This window comes from Pelophylax lessonae (genome assembly GCF_965119305.1).
Source record: "Pelophylax lessonae genome assembly, chromosome: 11".
Classification (NCBI taxonomy): domain Eukaryota; kingdom Metazoa; phylum Chordata; class Amphibia; order Anura; family Ranidae; genus Pelophylax; species Pelophylax lessonae.
Window position 1 is genome coordinate 170765756 of NC_138778.1, and position 17914 is coordinate 170783669.

At 44.7% G+C, this 17914-nt stretch overlaps 1 protein-coding gene across 2 annotated transcripts in view; it reads right to left on the minus strand.

The window, feature by feature from the left end:
• The window catches only part of LOC309566676 (beta-1,4 N-acetylgalactosaminyltransferase 2-like), a gene marked incomplete at its 3' end in the record, with an annotated part of 194633 nt that overhangs the window by 149679 nt on the left and 27040 nt on the right, over positions 1-17914 (minus strand). Inside the window, exon 1 of one of the 2 annotated variants that reach the window (XM_082271930.1) lies at positions 2733-2921. The exons of the other annotated variant lie outside the window; for it this stretch is intronic. Within the exon in view, the coding sequence (XP_082128056.1) occupies positions 2733-2896 (164 nt within the window). The 5' untranslated portion in view covers positions 2897-2921. Of the gene's footprint in view, positions 1-2732; positions 2922-17914 lie in introns of those variants that run through there. 2 annotated transcript variants of the gene reach the window in all.

The window sequence follows — 17914 nt, forward strand, 5'->3', positions numbered from 1 at the left end:
AGATGTGGCCGGATGAGGTTAACGGTTCGTCAGCATACATTTATATTTTCTTCTACTTTTATGTTATTATATATACATGTGTGCATGTGTGACCATTTATACGCACCCAGTCAATTCATGCGGATGCGTGTTGAGATACACATGCGTACATGTACAGTTGGTGGGCGTCACACATTTATATTTTTATATTTTGTTTATAGATTTTTGTTTTTGTTTTGGGTTCCACAGTGTCATGTATTTTTTTTATAAATATATATATTTTTTTTATGGTTTTTATTGTATTATGAATTTATTCATTCAACTTTTATCAAAATTGTACAATTTATGGATACATATTAATGTTTTGATATGATTGCCCTTGATTATAGGCTCGTTATTGTCATGTCCCTTTAAGAAACTGTGAGGGGAGGAGCCGCTATATTACTATATATATATATATATATATGAGGGCATAAGATCTTTGCGGTGTTTAGACCTGAAGGAGGCCACGCCTCCGAAACAGTGTCCTTGGCAACCCCATGAATGTCATGTCCTGGGTCCTGATCGGGGATCTCCCCATTGTGTAACCGCACTGTCGGCCACAGTATCTGGCTCTTGCAAAGTGTGCAACGGCGGCTGGACCGTGCGCAGGCGCACCGCATTGAGTTACCTTGAGTCATCCGAGGTGGTTGACTTAGCCGGACGTTATCCACTTACTAGTGCGGGAACGAACAGTTGAGCCGCCGGCAAGGAGGAGAGTACCCTGTATACATCAGATCGGGGGATATCATTTCCATGCATGACACTACACTTGTTTATGAGTACCTGTTTTTATGGCTTTAATAACTTTCATTAAATGGTGTTACACTAGGGTGGTGTGCGCTCTCTTTCTTTTCTTTTCTAATGTGCCTTCAGCCACAGAATTCAACACTCTTAGCTGTCAGGTAAACGCATGTGGGCTAATTTTTGGGGCCTTTTATGGCCGACACTTACTTCTTTATCCTGTGAATGCCTAATTTTTCAGACTGGAATTGAAAATCAATGGGTCTGTTAACGTTCTGCCAAATTGTGGAATGGATGCGGACCCATTTTACAGATGTGTGAATAGACCCTATATGTATTTGACATGTATTTACCGGCTGCTGTCAGTTCTGGCTGATTTAGGAAAAAATATATATATTTTTTTGCTGTAAAAAAAAAAAAAAAAAATGTTTAGGGCAACTTTTCCAATTGCAATACTTCTGTTATGACATTGTTCATGTGCTAGGACTATTTGTGCACAGCTAGTATGTCTTTTGTGGCTGCAAATACGACCTAAAGGTTTTTAAAGTTTGCCTCCCATTAAAGTCGATGGGGCCCGCCGCGAACTTATGGTTCGCAGACCGATGTCCGATGACAGACATCTTATGCGAGTCGCACCGCATTGCAGATCAAATGCGATGCATACAGTTTGTATGGCTGAAATCACATCGCTTTTTGGACCCTTTTGTTGGTTCTCACTGGAATCGGATCGCATGGGTGTTAACACCCATGCAATCTGATTTCTGACCTATTTTACAGCTCGGACAGCGATCTGATTTGGGGGTGTCATTAACTTTACATTGACACCCGCAGCGGTCTGCAGTGTGAACTACCTGCGAATCACAGGAAATCTGGCTGGTTCCCGGACTGCATATGTGCAGCCGCAGTTTCCAGCCAGTGGTCCGGTGCATTTTTGTTTGCCATTTCAGGTCCAAATTTTCCCTGAAATCGCACCTGAACTGTCCTTTTTGGGAACCTCATCTGTGTGAACTGGCTCCATTGAGAGCCTGTCACAGTCACAGGGAAAATTCCCAAAACAAGGCCTATTAAGGGTACTTGAGGAATGAAGTTGGGAAGCCCTGACGTAGAGGAACACAATCTTTCAAAGCAAGCGATTCATTGCTTGTGGACAAATCATCTGTAAGGACCCTTTCACACTTGTGCAACTTGTCATGCAACTTTGGACATCATGTCGTTCCCCAAGGATACCCATTCATATATGCGCAACCTAAAGTTACAACAGCTTCAAAGTATTTCATGCACTACTTTGGTACGACTTTCATGCAACTAGAGGGCCGTAGACTTCAATGTTAACCCTCAAAAGTTACATGAAAGTCATACCCGATTGTTATACAATGCAACTTGTGTGCAACAGTTGTTCATTAAGGCCCCTTTCACACCTGTACGACTCCAAAGTTGCACCGACTGTGGAGTGCAACTTTGACGCAACTTTGGATGGGTGCAACGTGGATACGACTATGGCTTTGACCAGTTTTAATGGACAACTGTTGCGCACAAGTTGCATAGTATAACAACTAGGTATGACTTTCATGCAACTTCTGAGGGTTAACATTGAAGTTTATTGCACTCAAGTTGCCTGAAAGTCAGACCAAAGTATTGCATGAACTACTTTGAAGTTGCGCATATATGAATGGGTATAATGGAAAACATGAGGAACAACATGTTTGGACATGATGTCCAAAGTTGCACAAGTGTGAAAGGGGCCTAAAACTGGTCAAAGCCAAAGTCGTATCCAAGTTACACACATCCAAAGTTGCATCAAAGTTGCACTCCAAAGTCAGTGCAACTTTGGAATCGTACAAGTGTGAAAGGGGCCTAAAAGTCAACCGCCAAGTGACGCAACACTTGCTAGTGAAGGCTTAATCCATTTGATGGCTGCTCCATTGGAGGTTATTGCGCAGCAAATGCGGACATCAATAAAATTCTCATACCTGGCTTTTGATTGATTTTTGTCCCATGCTCCTGTCAGATAAGGCTGCGTTACTAAGGCTTGACTGTAAGGCATGTCCATGAACCAATCCCTATAGCATACAAACAGGACGTATCCCAGAAGGATGCCGCACACAAACAGTAGTTCCCTCCGGACAGAGGGCATGTTGAGGCTCTTCCTAGGAACACAGGATCAGCAGCACCATATAACACATTCCCTAGAGAGCAAGACAGCTGTTGACTTTCAAAGAGGTGCTAACTAAACACACCCACCTTAGAGCGAATTCATACAAACATAATGCGGCTGTAAACAAGAACTCCATGCCTTGTAATAATAACATTGGTGCTGCAGCAGCACCTAGACAATAAAAGCACAGGTAAAAAAAAAAAAAAAGTCTTCTAAAACTAACAATTTAATTTGCCCTGGAAGACTTTCAAATCAGGAGCAACCATCCATTAACAGCCTCAGGTGTCAACAGGTGCAAGTCAGGTGCAGCTGAACTGCTCCAAGATCCAAAACACAATGGGAGGCATTTATCAATTTGATTATAGGGCGAGGCAATGCTGAGCAGGAGCGATGAGACAGATTATTACACGTATTTATTTTAACCACTCGACCCCCGGAAAGGTTTACCCCCCGAATCCCCCCCCCCCCCCTTCCTGACCAGGCTATTTTTTTTTAGATTCGGCACTGTGTTAATTTACCTGACAATTGCGCGGTCGTGCGACGCAGTACCCAAATAAAATTGATGTCCTATTTTTCCCACAAATAGAGCTTTCTTTTGTTGGTATTTGATCACCTGCGGTTTTTATTTTTTTGCGCTATAAAATAAAAAAAGACGATTTTGACAAAAAAAAAAAAAAAAAACAATATTTTTTACTTTCTGCTATAACACATACCCAATAAAAAAATGTAAAAATGACATTTGTTCATAAATTTAGACCAATATGTATTCTGCTACATATTTTTGGTTTGCGCAAAAGCCTACAGTCTTCAAACTATGGGATATTTTTATTCATTTTTTTTTCAATTGTTTACTAGTAATGGTGGCGATCAGTGACTTACAGCAGGACTGCAATATTGCAGCAGACAAATCTGACACCTCACTATCACTTTTGACACTTTTTTTGGGGACCAGTGACATTATTACAGTGATCAGTGCTAAAAATATGCACTGTCGCTTTACTAATGACACCGGCAGGGAAGGGGTTAAATCTGTGCCTAGGGAGTGTTTCCTAACTGTGGGGGAGGTGCTCTTACTGCTTGAAGATCTCCCAATCTTTTTGATGGAAGACATAGATCGGTATTCCTGCTTCACAGAAACAGAGGATCCATGTCTTCTGTACTCGCAGAATGACAGTCTGCCTTGTTTACATGAGCAGACTCATTCTGCCAGAGTACCGAACGGTCCACAGAACCCGCTGATTGGCTCCTGCTGTTTAAAATCACAGCGGGTGTAAGCCGCCGCCGGCACGCACTCCCGCCCGAAACCTGGAAGTGCAAAATCCCGTATATATACGCGATTCTGCGCAGAGCAGCCACCCTGTAGCAGTAAATCTGCTATAGATGAAAAAAAATACTGAAAATGACTGAAAAGTCGCCTTAAAGCGGAGTTCCAGCCATTTACTCACCTGTCCAACGGTCCAGCGATGCGGCCGCCGGAAGCCTCGATCCTCTCCCACGGCGCCGGCATCACTGCTGTGGGCACCCGGCTGTTACAGTTTGCGGCTTCACAGCCGGGTGCCCACTGCGCATGCGCGAGTCGCGCTGCGCGCCGTGATTGGCCGGCAATCTTCTGGGACCTCTGACATGTCCCAGAAGATTGCAGGGAGGGAGGGGGAGAGGAGAACTTCCGCTCAGGGCGCCGCGGCGCTCCGAGCGGAAGTGGGAGCGGGTACCTGTCAAAACTAGGTACCCGCTCCCCCCCCAAAAAATGACATGCCAAATGTGGCATGTCGGGGGGTCAGGACTCCCTAAAGCGGAAGTTCCACTTTTGGGTGGAACTCCGCTTTAAGGAGCCAGCAGCTGCCTGCGCCCTTAAGAGCCAGTAACTGTCATGGTTGTTAAAGAGTGGGCGGCCTCTGCCTCCTTAACAAATAGCTGGATGTCAAGGAGCGGGTGGCTGCCATGTCCTTAACAACCAATGAGTCATTATCTGTCGGTTGGGTTCTTCGCTGACAGCTGAATGTAATCAAGTAACTGTCATGGTTGTTAAAGAGTGGGCAGCCGCTGCCTCCTTAACAACCAATGAGTCATCAGCTGTCAGCAGGTTTCCCTGCTGACACCTGAATGTAACCAAAAAATTTGCCGGGAATAAAAAATTGAGAAAAAAACAGCATGGGCCCCCAAATCCAAACCATGCTCTTTGGGTCTCTTATAGAATTAAAGAGGAACCCCATGCCAAAATAGAAAAGGAAAATGTGTGGGGTCCCCCCCAAACTCTATACCTGACCTGAAGGGCCTGGTATGGATTGAGGGGGGCCCCATGCTGTTTTTTTCTGCAATTTTTAATTGCCGGCAAATATTTTGTTTACATTTTATTTACATTCAGCTGTCAGCGGGGAACCCATCTTTAACAACTTATAAGTTGATAGGGTTGCCAGCTCCTTAACAACCAGCTATTTGCTACTGATTGTTAAGGACGCCGGCAGTTAAAGAGGAAGTAAACCCTCCTCTACAACTTGTACCTATAGGTAAGTCTATATTAAGGCTTACCTATAGGTACTGTAAATATCTCCTAAACCTGCACCGTTTAGGAGATATTTACTTTGCATGCAGCCAGTGACATCACTGGCGCATGCGCTCTGAAGGAACGGCCGCTCGTTCAGAGCCCCGTGCCGTTACCGTCGGCTCCTGCATGCATGCGCGGGAGTGACGTCATCGCAGCTCCAGCCAATCAGATGGCCGGATGCCGCAAACCCGGAAGAAGGGCGACAGAACATGTCACCCATGGACAGGTAAGCGGTCGGCACTGCGGGGCTTCGTTCTTAGGTAAGTATTTTATAATGAGCTAGTATGCGATGCATACTAGCTCATTATGTGTTTTTCTTTCAGGTGTTCGTTTTTTTTTATTTTTTTTAATCGGAGGTTTACAACCTCTTTAAATTACTGCAAGCTTTCGCTACTAAAATACAAAATCACTTCATGAAATAGAGCATGTGGTATTTTAGTAGCCTTTTTTAGTGAATTTATTTATTTATTTATTTTTAAACGCTGTGCAGTATGCCACTTTGTGAATTGAGCCCATGGCCACATCTAAACTGTCCAAATATCTGTAGCACCCTCCCAGGTAGGTGCTAAAAGAAAAGTATAGTTTTTGGATCTTTTCTGCTTCCCAGAGAGATTGCCAGGTAAATTTATATTGCTCTCTGCCTACCAGGGAGCAGGATCTGTTAGTGAGGTCTGCTCATGGTGATCAGGTGCAGCTCAACTTGTCTGAAGTGTTTTGCACTGGTCCAATAGGGAGGCATATTGGACGGTGGGAGGAAACCTGACAAATGAGTACACAGGCATTTAGTACAGCCCTGGTGATTGGCAGAGGAAAGTGCCTCTGTGCATGCTGGGATACTGTGTAAATGCCAAGGCCACATGTGCTCGGGGTCTTTCAGCTGGAGAGCAGGGTCCCGGAAGGAGGGGGCAGCTGCCCCTCCTCTGTCAAAGCTGTCATGTGGCCTCAGGTGGTCGACCTGAGGGCCTGAGAGTTAGAGAGGAGCTGAACCCAGGTGTCCTGCAGAGCTGACTAGAAGGGAGACACTGGAGAGCATCTGAATCTGCCCATCTATGTCATTGGGCCTTTTCTGAGAGGGCCACCCCTTCTGTTGGAAGAGTCAGTGGACGGGTGTCAGTCAAGGGGATGCTAGAGAGTGTCCTGAAGATAAAGTAGTTGAATCAAGTCTGCTGCTAGAGAGAGCAGGAATACTTAATTCTTCCTTACACGTGGCAGTATGGTTAAAGCAGTGTGTCTACTTCCACAAGTAACCTAGTGAGGCCAAGTGAGAGTTGTTCTTATCTACTGTGAATCGTTCAAGTTGGAGTATCCCACTATTCCCTTCTCCCATCCAAGTTCCACAATAAATATAAAAAACAAATTCCCTGGACTGTTTATTGAGTAAGGGAGTAAGGATGGATGGGTGAACTGTCCCTTAGTGTCCCTGTCCATTAGTGACTGTCTGCAGGTAATCAGAGGAGACCCAAGAAGTCATTACACAGTGAGCCCTATGGGGATATTGCTACAAAACTATACACACTGTCTGTGTCCAGGTTTGGATGGAGACACTATTCACGTGTATAAAGGAAAAAAATCTGCGCTTAAGGATAATTGTTGGGCTGCAGCCTGCCTCCTAAATATAACCCCAATTGGGGTATATAAAGTGTATTTGTAGGGGGGGGGGGGGGGAAATTGGCGCTGCCTAAATAAATATGTACACAATAATGTGTAAACAATAAATGGGATATTGAAATGTCAGATATACAAAGGTGCTACAGTGCAATAAATAACAACAATGGTCAATGTAAACATATAAATATAAAATATAAAGTGCCAAGGTGCAATAGGTGCTAAGGTGAGGTGTGCAGCAACTGTAATAAATACTATCAAAGAATGTGACACAATGTGCACAAATAAATAACTTTGGTGTGTGAATTACTGTAAAAAATATATTTCATCAAGTGAACGATATAGTATCAACCAACAATAAATAAACAACCAAAATAATGTGTGATAAGTGGTAAAATAATTAAATAACGTCACAGAATTAATGCATAAAGTGACTGGTGCAAAGGTGGCTAGGTGTATATTTTTTCAATAGTCCATAAGGTGCATAGATGTGTGGAGTCCCAAAATGGTAGATCCTGAGGTGGCCCAAAGGTGGTTGTGCAGGTGAGGAAACAATAGTGCTTCCCTCTCAATAATGACCGCACTCACCGGAACTCGGTACCCCTACAGGGGTAAAGGGCATTATAATAATCGGGGATATATTCTCATCAGATCAAAGGCATCCGTATAAATAACTCTGGGTATCCAGTAGGATCCTCTTACAGGGATACAGGGCAGTACTCTCCAGTAAATATCAAATTGCCATCAAGTATTATAAGTGTTGGAAGATCCAGACCGTAAAGAGGAAAAAGAAGGGCTCACATAGTGAAGTATTGCTTCAATCCAATACTTTTATTAATAAGGTAATGTATTACCATGACACTCTACCAAAAAGAAGCTGTTAGGCAGACAAGGCCCACTATACATTTACCTAGCACCTACCTGTAGGGTGCCATACATATATGAGAAGTAGAAACGAGCGTGAAAATACAGTGTCTCAGACCGCAAATTCCTAGTTCGCAGTAGAACTTCCGAAACGTGATGCGTTCCAGCCGCCGGATGTGCCTTCCAATTGAAAAGTGGAAATGACGTGGTGACGCTCTATGCGTTTCATCAGAGTGACATCATCAGAAGAAGCTCTGACGCTTCTACTGCGAACTAGGAAGTTGTGGTCTGAGGCACTGTATTTTCACAAATGTGAACTGAGGGACCCTGCGCTTATGGATTTGAGTGAAAGAGTGCTCACTCAGTGCTATAAATAAATTAAGTGTTTTTTAGTAAAGCTGCTAGCTGCAAAAAAAGTGCAAGTGCTCTTTAAAAATGTGGATATGTGAATGCAGCGCTGCTTAAAAATATCAATATGAATAAATAAAAGTGTAAAAAACTGACGATCATATACTCATAATTATCATAAAATTATACAAACATATATTTCTAATAATCAAATAAATAGGATTAAATAAATATATTGTGCTTGAAATAAAAGTCCATTAATAAATCCTTCCGGAGTGGTGTGTCCTTCCCCAATATTTATAAAGTGCTTGAGTGCTTGATCTGTGCTTTACATGGGGTTTCCCCCTTCAGATGTCTACTTACCACTAAGTAGATATAAGCAGGCATGAATAATTAGACTTTGCACTCCGCATCTCCAATAAGGGAAGGAAAGAATGTTGCTGGAAGATCAAGGTTCATTCCCCGTGTCCTCAAGGAAAAAGACTATTCATAGTGAAGTTCGTTTAAACATCACATTTATTGGATATACAACGGGGGTTTATACTCACAAACATCACACAGTTACATGCAGGGAATAAAACAGAGCGGCTCGGTGGTGTGCTGATCCCGCAGCATGCAATCCTCCGGCCGGAGATCACGTGGTACTCGCTCTACCTATCGCTAGACGCGTTTCGCTGTGACACACAGCTTCATCTGTAGCTGGAGGACACGGGGAATGAACCTTGATCTTCCAGCAACATTCTTTCCTTCCCTTATTGGAGATGCGGAGTGCAAAGTCTAATTATTCATGCCTGCTTATATCTACTTATATCTACTTATATCTACTTAGTGGTAAGTAGACATCTGAAGGGGGAAACCCCATGTAAAGCACAGATCAAGCACTCAACACTTTATAAATATTGGGGAAGGACACACCACTCCGGAAGGATTTATTAATGGACTTTTATTTCAAGCACAATATATTTATTTAATCCTATTTATTTGATTATTAGAAATATATGTTTGTATAATTTTATGATAATTATGAGTATATGATCGTCAGTTTTTTACACTTTTATTTATTCATATTGATATTTTTAAGCAGCCCTGCATTCACATATCCACACTGTATTTTCACGCTCGTTTTTACTTCTCATATATGTATGGCACCCTACATGTAGGTGCTAGGTAAATGTATAGTGGGCCTTGTCTGCCTAACAGCAGGGCCATGATTTCTTTTTGGTAGGGTTTCATGGTTACAGACCTGATCACGGATATAGAATACGGGACAACTTAGGGAACAGTGACCATAGGTCAATTGGTTTCAGTATTAATTACAGTAATAGGAAACACAAGGGTAATATAAGGACGCTGAATTTCAAAAGAGCCAATTTCCCTAAACTGCGCTCGCTGCTAGAAAATATCAAATGGGATAGAACCCTGGGAACAAAGAACACGGAGGAAAAATGGGAGTGCTTCAAGAGCATACTTAACAAGGGAGTGGGCCAGTGCATTCCACAGGGAAATAAATTTAAAAGAGCAAAACTAAACCCTGGGTGGCTAAACTCCAACATTAAAATGTATATTAGAGCTAAAGAAAAGGCCTTCAAAAAATACAAGACTGAGGGGTCATTGGCAGCATTTAAGCACTACAAAGAGTGTAATAAGAAATGTAAAGACGAAATCAGGGCGGCTAAAATAGAACACGAGAGACATATAGCGGAGGAGAGCAAAAAGAACCCCAAGAAGTTCTTTAAGTATATAAACAGTAAGAAAGCCAGGCCAGAGCACATTGGCCCCATAAAAGATGATAAAGGAAAAATGGCCACTGAGGACAGAGAAAAGGCGGAAGTGTTAAATAATTTCTTTTCTTCAGTCTTCACAAAGGAATCGGGGGGCTACACGAAACCCGCTTGTAAGGCCGAACTAAATAATACACCTCAGGAAGTGCCGCCATGGCTAACAGAGGATAGACTTAGAGCTAAACTAGAGAAACTTAACATAAATAAATCACCGGGACCGGATGGCTTGCACCCGAGGGTTCTTCATGAGCTCAGCCAGGTGATTGCCAGACCATTATTCTTGATCTTTAAGGATAGTTTACAGACGGGTATGGTGCCAGCTGATTGGAAAAAAGCCAACGTGGTACCAATATTTAAAAAGGGGCCGAGATATATCCCGGGTAACTATAGGCCGGTCAGCCTAACATCTGTAGTCTGCAAAATTTTGGAGGGGATGATAAGGGACCACATACAAGACTTTAATAATGAAAATGGTATTATAAGTAGAAATCAGCATGGATTCATGAAAAATCGTTCGTGCCAAACCAATCTGTTAACCTTCTACGATGAAGTGAGCTGCCACCTAGATAAAGGTAAGCCTGTGGATGTGGTGTATCTGGACTTTGCAAAGGCCTTTGACACCGTTCCTCACAAACGCTTACTGTACAAACTAAGGAAGGTAGGTATGGATCATAAGGTGAGTACCTGGATAGAGAACTGGCTCCAGGGGAGAGTACAGAGGGTGGTGATTAATGGGGAGTACTCGGATTGGGCGGGTGTGGAAAGTGGGGTCCCCCAGGGTTCTGTCCTGGGACCAATCCTGTTTAATTTATTCATAAATGATCTAGAGGAGGGGATATCTAGTACAATCTCAGTATTTGCAGATGATACTAAATTAGGCATGCCAATATCTTCTATGCAGGATGTGGAAATCTTGCAAGCAGACCTGAACAAAATAACGGGGTGGGCAACCACATGGCAGATGAGGTTTAATGTAGAAAAATGTAAAGTAATGCACTTGGGTGCCAGAAACCAGAAAGCAAGCTATTCACTAGGGGGTGAACCTCTGGGTGAGTCTAGGATGGAAAAGGACTTGGGGGTAGTGTTGAGCGAACACGGACTGTATTATTCGTGTTCGTACCGAATAATTGGATTTTTTGTACCCGAACACGGACACGGACACTTTACTGTATGTTCGGGTAAAAATCCGTGTTCGGTCGTTTTATTTCCGGGTTTTGCATGCTTTGGCGCTCTTTTCATGGCGGGCTTTCAACAGCCAATCAACAATCGTTTAACTGGTGTGCCTTAAGCCATCCCAGCCATGCCTGCAAATGTCTCAGTAGCTGTGATTGGCCGTCTGAAGCATGTGACCAAGTCTTTATAAGTTCGAGGCAGCCGCAGCGGCGTCATTATGCTGCTTAGATTCAGGGACAGAGCACACATCAACGTGCTGGCTGCTGATTAGGGAAAGATAGGCAGGAAAAAACCATTTGTGTCCGGATAGAATTGAGGGACAGGTCGGAGTGTTTAGGCAGGGCGAGTTGTAGGCATTTTAGGGATAGAGTCTGCTGAATTATAGGGTCAGTGTCTTCTACAAACTACAATCGATATTGCTGTGTGGGGGGTGGGGTCTGCACTCAATCCTGATCTACGATCTCTTCTCAATCCTGTTAGGGACAGAGTCTGCTGAATTTTAGGGAAACTGTGTTCTACAAACTACAATCGATATTGCTGTGTGGTGTGGGATTGGAGATAGGCAGGTGTCAGTGATCCACATCCATTTTTCTGTGTGTGAGCTGCAGTGAACACAATCTTTTTGGGCTGCAGTGAACACAATCTTTTTGGGCTGCAGTGAACACAATCTTTTTGGGCTGCAGTGAACACAATCTTTTTGGGCTGCAGTGAACACAATCTTTTTGGGCTGCAGTGAACACAATCTTTTTGGGGTGCAGTGAACAAAATCTTTTTGGGGTGCAGTGAACACAATCCTTTTTGGTGTGCAGTGAACACAATCTTTGTGGGGTGCAGTGAACAAAATCCTTTGTGGGGTGCAGTGAACACAATCTTTTTGGGGTGCAGTGAACAAAATCCTTTTTGGGGTGCAGTGAACAACATCCTTTTTGGGGTGCAGTGAACACAATCTTTTTGGGGTGCAGTGAACAAAATCCTTTGTGGGGTGCAGTGAACACAATCTTTTTGGGGTGCAGTGAACACAATCTTTTTGGGGTGGAGTGAACAACATCCTTTTTGGGGTGCAGTGAACAAAATCCTTTTTGGGGTGCAGTGAACAAAATCATTTTTGGGGTGCAGTGAACACAATCTTTTTGGGGTGCAGTGAACACAATCTTTGTGGGGTGCAGTGAACACAATCTTTTTGGGGTGGAGTGAACAACATCCTTTTTGGGGTGCAGTGAACAACATCCTTTTTGGGGTGCAGTGAACACAATCTTTTTGGGGTGCAGTGAACACAATCTTTGTGGGGTACAGTGAACAGAATCTTTGTGGGGTGCAGTGAACACAATCTTTGGGGGGTACAGTGAACACAATCTTTGTGAGGTGCAGTGAACACAATCTTTGTGGGGTGCAGTGAACTCAATCTTTGTGGGGTACAGTGAACACAATCTCATACTTCTGAAGGTTTGAGGGTGCTGCCTGTTCCATACTCCCCCTACTCCTCATCTAGCCTTTTAGGGGTACAAACAATAGTAATTGGGGCCTAGTGTGGTTGTGTACGTGTGATATACATACACTTTTTTGGGATCATATTTTCTATTCCGCTATTTAATCAAAAACCTTTGGGGATCAGTTAAATTGGGGGATAGTCTGTGTTGGTACGTGTGAGAGAGATCCACCTTTCCAAGTTGTTGGGGTTCATCTCATACTTCTGAAGGTTTGAGGGTGCTGCCTGTTCCATACTCCCCCTACTCCTAGCCTTTTAGGGGTACAAACAATAGTAATTGGGGCCTAGTGTGGTTGTGTACGTGTGATATACATACACTTTTTTGGGATCATATTTTCTATTCCGCTATTTAATCAAAAACCTTTGGGGATCAGTTAAATTGGGGGATAGTCTGTGTTGGTACGTGTGAGAGAGATCCACCTTTCCAAGTTGTTGGGGTTCATCTCATACTTCTGAAGGTTTGAGGGTGCTGCCTGTTCCATACCCCCCCTACTCCTCATCTAGCCTTTTAGGGGTACAAACAATAGTAATTGGGGCCTAGTGTGGTTGTGTACGTGCGAGATACATACACTTTTTTTGATCATATTTCCTATTCCGCTATTCAATAAAAACCTTTGAGGATCAATTGAATTGCGGGATAGTCTGTGTCGGTACGTGTGAGAGAGATCCACCTTTCCAAGTTGTTGGGGTTCATCTCATACTTCTGAAGGTTTGAGGGTGCTGCCTGTTCCATACTCCCCCTACTCCTCATCTAGCCTTTTAGGGGTACAAACAATAGTAATTGGGGCCCAGTGTGGTTGTGTACGTGTGATATACATACACTTTTTTGGGATCATATTTTCTATTCCGCTATTTAATCAAAAACCTTTGGGGATCAGTTAAATTGGGGGATAGTCTGTGTCGGTACGTGTGAGAGAGATCCACCTTTCCAAGTTGTTGGGGTTCATCTCATACTTCTGAAGGTTTGAGGGTGCTGCCTGTTCCATACCCCCCCTACTCCTCATCTAGCCTTTTAGGGGTACAAACAATAGTAATTGGGGCCTAGTGTGGTTGTGTACGTGCGAGATACATACACTTTTTTTGATCATATTTCCTATTCCGCTATTCAATAAAAACCTTTGAGGATCAATTGAATTGCGGGATAGTCTGTGTCGGTACGTGTGAGAGAGATCCACCTTTCCAAGTTGTTGGGGTTCATCTCATACTTCTGAAGGTTTGAGGGTGCTGCCTGTTCCATACTCCCCCTACTCCTCATCTAGCCTTTTAGGGGTACAAACAATAGTAATTGGGGCCTAGTGTGGTTGTGTACGTGTGATATACATACACTTTTTTTGGATCATATTTTCTATTCCGCTATTTAATCAAAAACCTTTGGGGATCAGTTAAATTGGGGGATAGTCTGTGTTGGTACGTGTGAGAGAGATCCACCTTTCCAAGTTGTTGGGGTTCATCTCATACTTCTGAAGGTTTGAGGGTGCTGCCTGTTCCATACTCCCCCTACTCCTCATCTAGCCTTTTAAGGGTACAAACAATAGTAATTGGGGCCCAGTGTGGTTGTGTACGTGTGATATACATACACTTTTTTGGGATCATATTTTCTATTCCGCTATTTAATCAAAAACCTTTGGGGATCAGTTAAATTGGGGGATAGTCTGTGTCGGTACGTGTGAGAGAGATCCACCTTTCCAAGTTGTTGGGGTTCATCTCATACTTCTGAAGGTTTGAGGGTGCTGCCTGTTCCATACCCCCCCTACTCCTCATCTAGCCTTTTAGGGGTACAAACAATAGTAATTGGGGCCTAGTGTGGTTGTGTACGTGTGATATACATACACTTTTTTTGGATCATATTTTCTATTCCGCTATTTAATCAAAAACCTTTGGGGATCAGTTAAATTGGGGGATAGTCTGTGTCGGTACGTGTGAGAGAGATCCACCTTTCCAAGTTGTTGGGGTTCATCTCATACTTCTGAAGGTTTGAGGGTGCTGCCTGTTCCATACCCCCCCTACTCCTCATCTAGCCTTTTAGGGGTACAAACAATAGTAATTGGGGCCTAGTGTGGTTGTGTACGTGCGAGATACATACACTTTTTTTGATCATATTTCCTATTCCGCTATTCAATAAAAACCTTTGAGGATCAATTGAATTGCGGGATAGTCTGTGTCGGTACGTGTGAGAGAGATCCACCTTTCCAAGTTGTTGGGGTTCATCTCATACTTCTGAAGGTTTGAGGGTGCTGCCTGTTCCATACTCCCCCTACTCCTCATCTAGCCTTTTAGGGGTACAAACAATAGTAATTGGGGCCCAGTGTGGTTGTGTACGTGTGATATACATACACTTTTTTTGGATCATATTTTCTATTCCGCTATTTAATTTAACTGGGCCTCCATGCGAGACCTGTGTGCCTTGTTGCGCTGTTTTGAGTACTCCACCAACATGGCCAGTGGCAATGACGCCGTTCTCAGCTTAACTATCCCACTTCTATGCCTCCTTGAAAAAACAATTCGGGCGATGATGGAAGAGGATGTGGCACAGGATGAGGAGGAGGAGGAGGAGGATGAAGAGGTAACATTTCCAAGGCTTTCAGGGCAGTCATTCGCAAGGGGCTCCGAGGGTGGGTTCCTGCACACGCAAACGCCAGGGACGCAATTGTCCAGCAGGGGCACAGTTCTGGAGGATGAGGAGGATGAGGAGGAGGAGGAGCTGGAGGAGGAGATGGAACCATGTTCACAGCAGGGTGGCACCCAGGCCAGCTCATGGCCATCACTGGTGCGTGGCTGGGGGGATACAGAGGACACGGACGATACACCTCCCACAGAGGACAGCCTTTCGTTGCCTCTGGGCAGCCTGGCACACATGAGCGATTACATGCTGCAGTGTCTCCACAACGACCGCCGAGTTGCCCACATTCTAACTTGTGCTGATTACTGGGTGGCCACGCTGCTGGATCCCCGTTACAAGGACAACGTACCGTCCTTAATTCACTCACTGGAGCGCGATCGCAAGATGCGCGAGTACAAGCGCACGCTGGTAGACGCCATGCTGCTGGCATTCCCATCTGACAGCGGGGCCACAGTGGAAGCACAAGGCAGAGGAGGAGGAGGAGGAGGTCGCCAACGCAACCAGGGCACCGCCAGCACCTCAGAAGGCAGGGTTAGCATGGCCGAAATGTGGAAAAGCTTTGTCAGCACGCCACAACAAACAGCAGCACCAGCAGCTCAGATGGAACGTCTTAGCAGGAGGCAGCATTTTACCAACATGGTGGAGCAGTATGTGTGCACACGCCTACATGTAGTGAATGACGGGTCTGCCCCCTTCAACTTCTGGGTCTCCAAATTGGGCACATGGCTTGAGCTTGCCCTTTACGCCTTGGAGGTGCTGGCGTGCCCTGCAGCCAGTGTATTATCTGAACGGGTATTTAGCACGGCTGGGGGCGTTATAACAGACAAGCGCAGCCGCCTGTCCAGAGACAATGTGGACAAGCTCACGTTCATTAAAATGAACCAGGCATGGATCCCACGGGACTTTTCCGTACCTTATGCAGAATAGCAATGGATACCGACCTTACCCACCCATTGTTCCATTTTTGCTCTTTCTCACTCTTTTGGGGTGTACCCTCATTTAAAATTTTTGAAAAGAAGCAGTGTTGGCTACCTCGTCCTCCTCCTCAGGGCCAGATTAATGTAGGGGCTATTGGAGCTGCAGCTCCAGGCCCCTACCTTTTATATAGGCCCCGGGTTGGCCATATTCACTGTTACCGCTCTTCTGTCACTTGTAAACACAGAAGTCTGGCTTCTATGCTCGCTTCCCCAGGCAGCACCCTCAGAACCTCCCCACACAGCGTGAAGGCCGGACAAGGAGGGACAGTTGGCGATGCATGGATGTGTTTATGGGCTTCAGAGACAGCATCCCATGTTGAATTAGGCATGCATGGCTGCACCCTTCCTCCTCTGGGTGCATGGCAAGGCACGGCCCTTAAGGCCCTTCAAAATCCTCAGCACCAAGCCCATGATGCTGTTAATCCGGCCCTGGTCCTCCTCCACCGCCGCTTCCACCTACACCGCCCATAGGTGTGCGCAGCCTATTGCATTAAGGTGTGCACCCCAAAGTTGAAATACACATGCATGTGTTTGCCAGCAGGGAGAGTAATGTATCGGGGCCATGTACCTGTAGGCAAGGAGAAATAGAGCAGAGCAGGTCCCAGGGAGATCTTTCCCATCTCCTCACTGGCAATGCTATGTGCCCTAGGTGATTAGGGTGTGCCCAGGCACACCCAGCACACCCTGTGCGCACGCCTATGTCACCGCCACATCCACCACCACCTCAACCTCCCTCCTACTCCATATGGGCCTCGTCCTTCAGAGATGAAGAAGAACATTGTTTTATTTTTCTGTTTTTTTTTTGTTGTTTTAAGTTATTTCCCTATCCACATTTGTTTGCAGAGCACTTGCCATGCTCTTAATTACGTTTTGCTGCCATTTGCAGCACTCTAGCCCTTTCCTTTGGTGTTTTAGAGCCATTTTAGTGCCTTAAAGTTCGGGTCCCCATTGACTTCAATGGGGTTCGGTGTCCGGGAAAAGTTCGGTAAAAGTCCGGGACACGGACCCGGACTTTTTTTTAAAGTTCGGCCGAACCCGTCGAACACGGACATCTAGGTGTTCGCTCAACCCTACTTGGGGGTACTGGTAGACAACAGGCTTGGCAGTGGCATGCAATGCCAAGCCGCCGCAAGCAAAGCCAACAGAATACTGGGATGTATAAAAAAGGGGATTCACTCCAGGAATAAAGAGATTATTCTCCCGCTCTACAAGACTCTGGTCCGGCCACATCTGGAGTATGCTGTCCAGTTCTGGGCACCGGTCCGCAGGAAGGATGTGCTGGAACTGGAGAAAGTCCAGAGGAGGGCAACAAAAATAATTAGGGGAATGGAGGACATCGGCTATGAGGAAAGACTACAAGCACTGAACCTATTCTCTCTGGAGAAGAGACGATTGAGGGGGGATATGATATCAATGTACAAATACTGTACTGGCGACCCTAGCATAAGGAACAAACTATTCAGAGAAAGGGAATACAATAAGACACGTGGCCACTCACTAAAACTTGAGGAAAGGCGGTTTAACCTTAAAGTGCGTAAGGGCTTCTTCACTGTAAGAGCGGTAAGGATGTGGAATTCTCTTCCACAAGCAGTCGTATC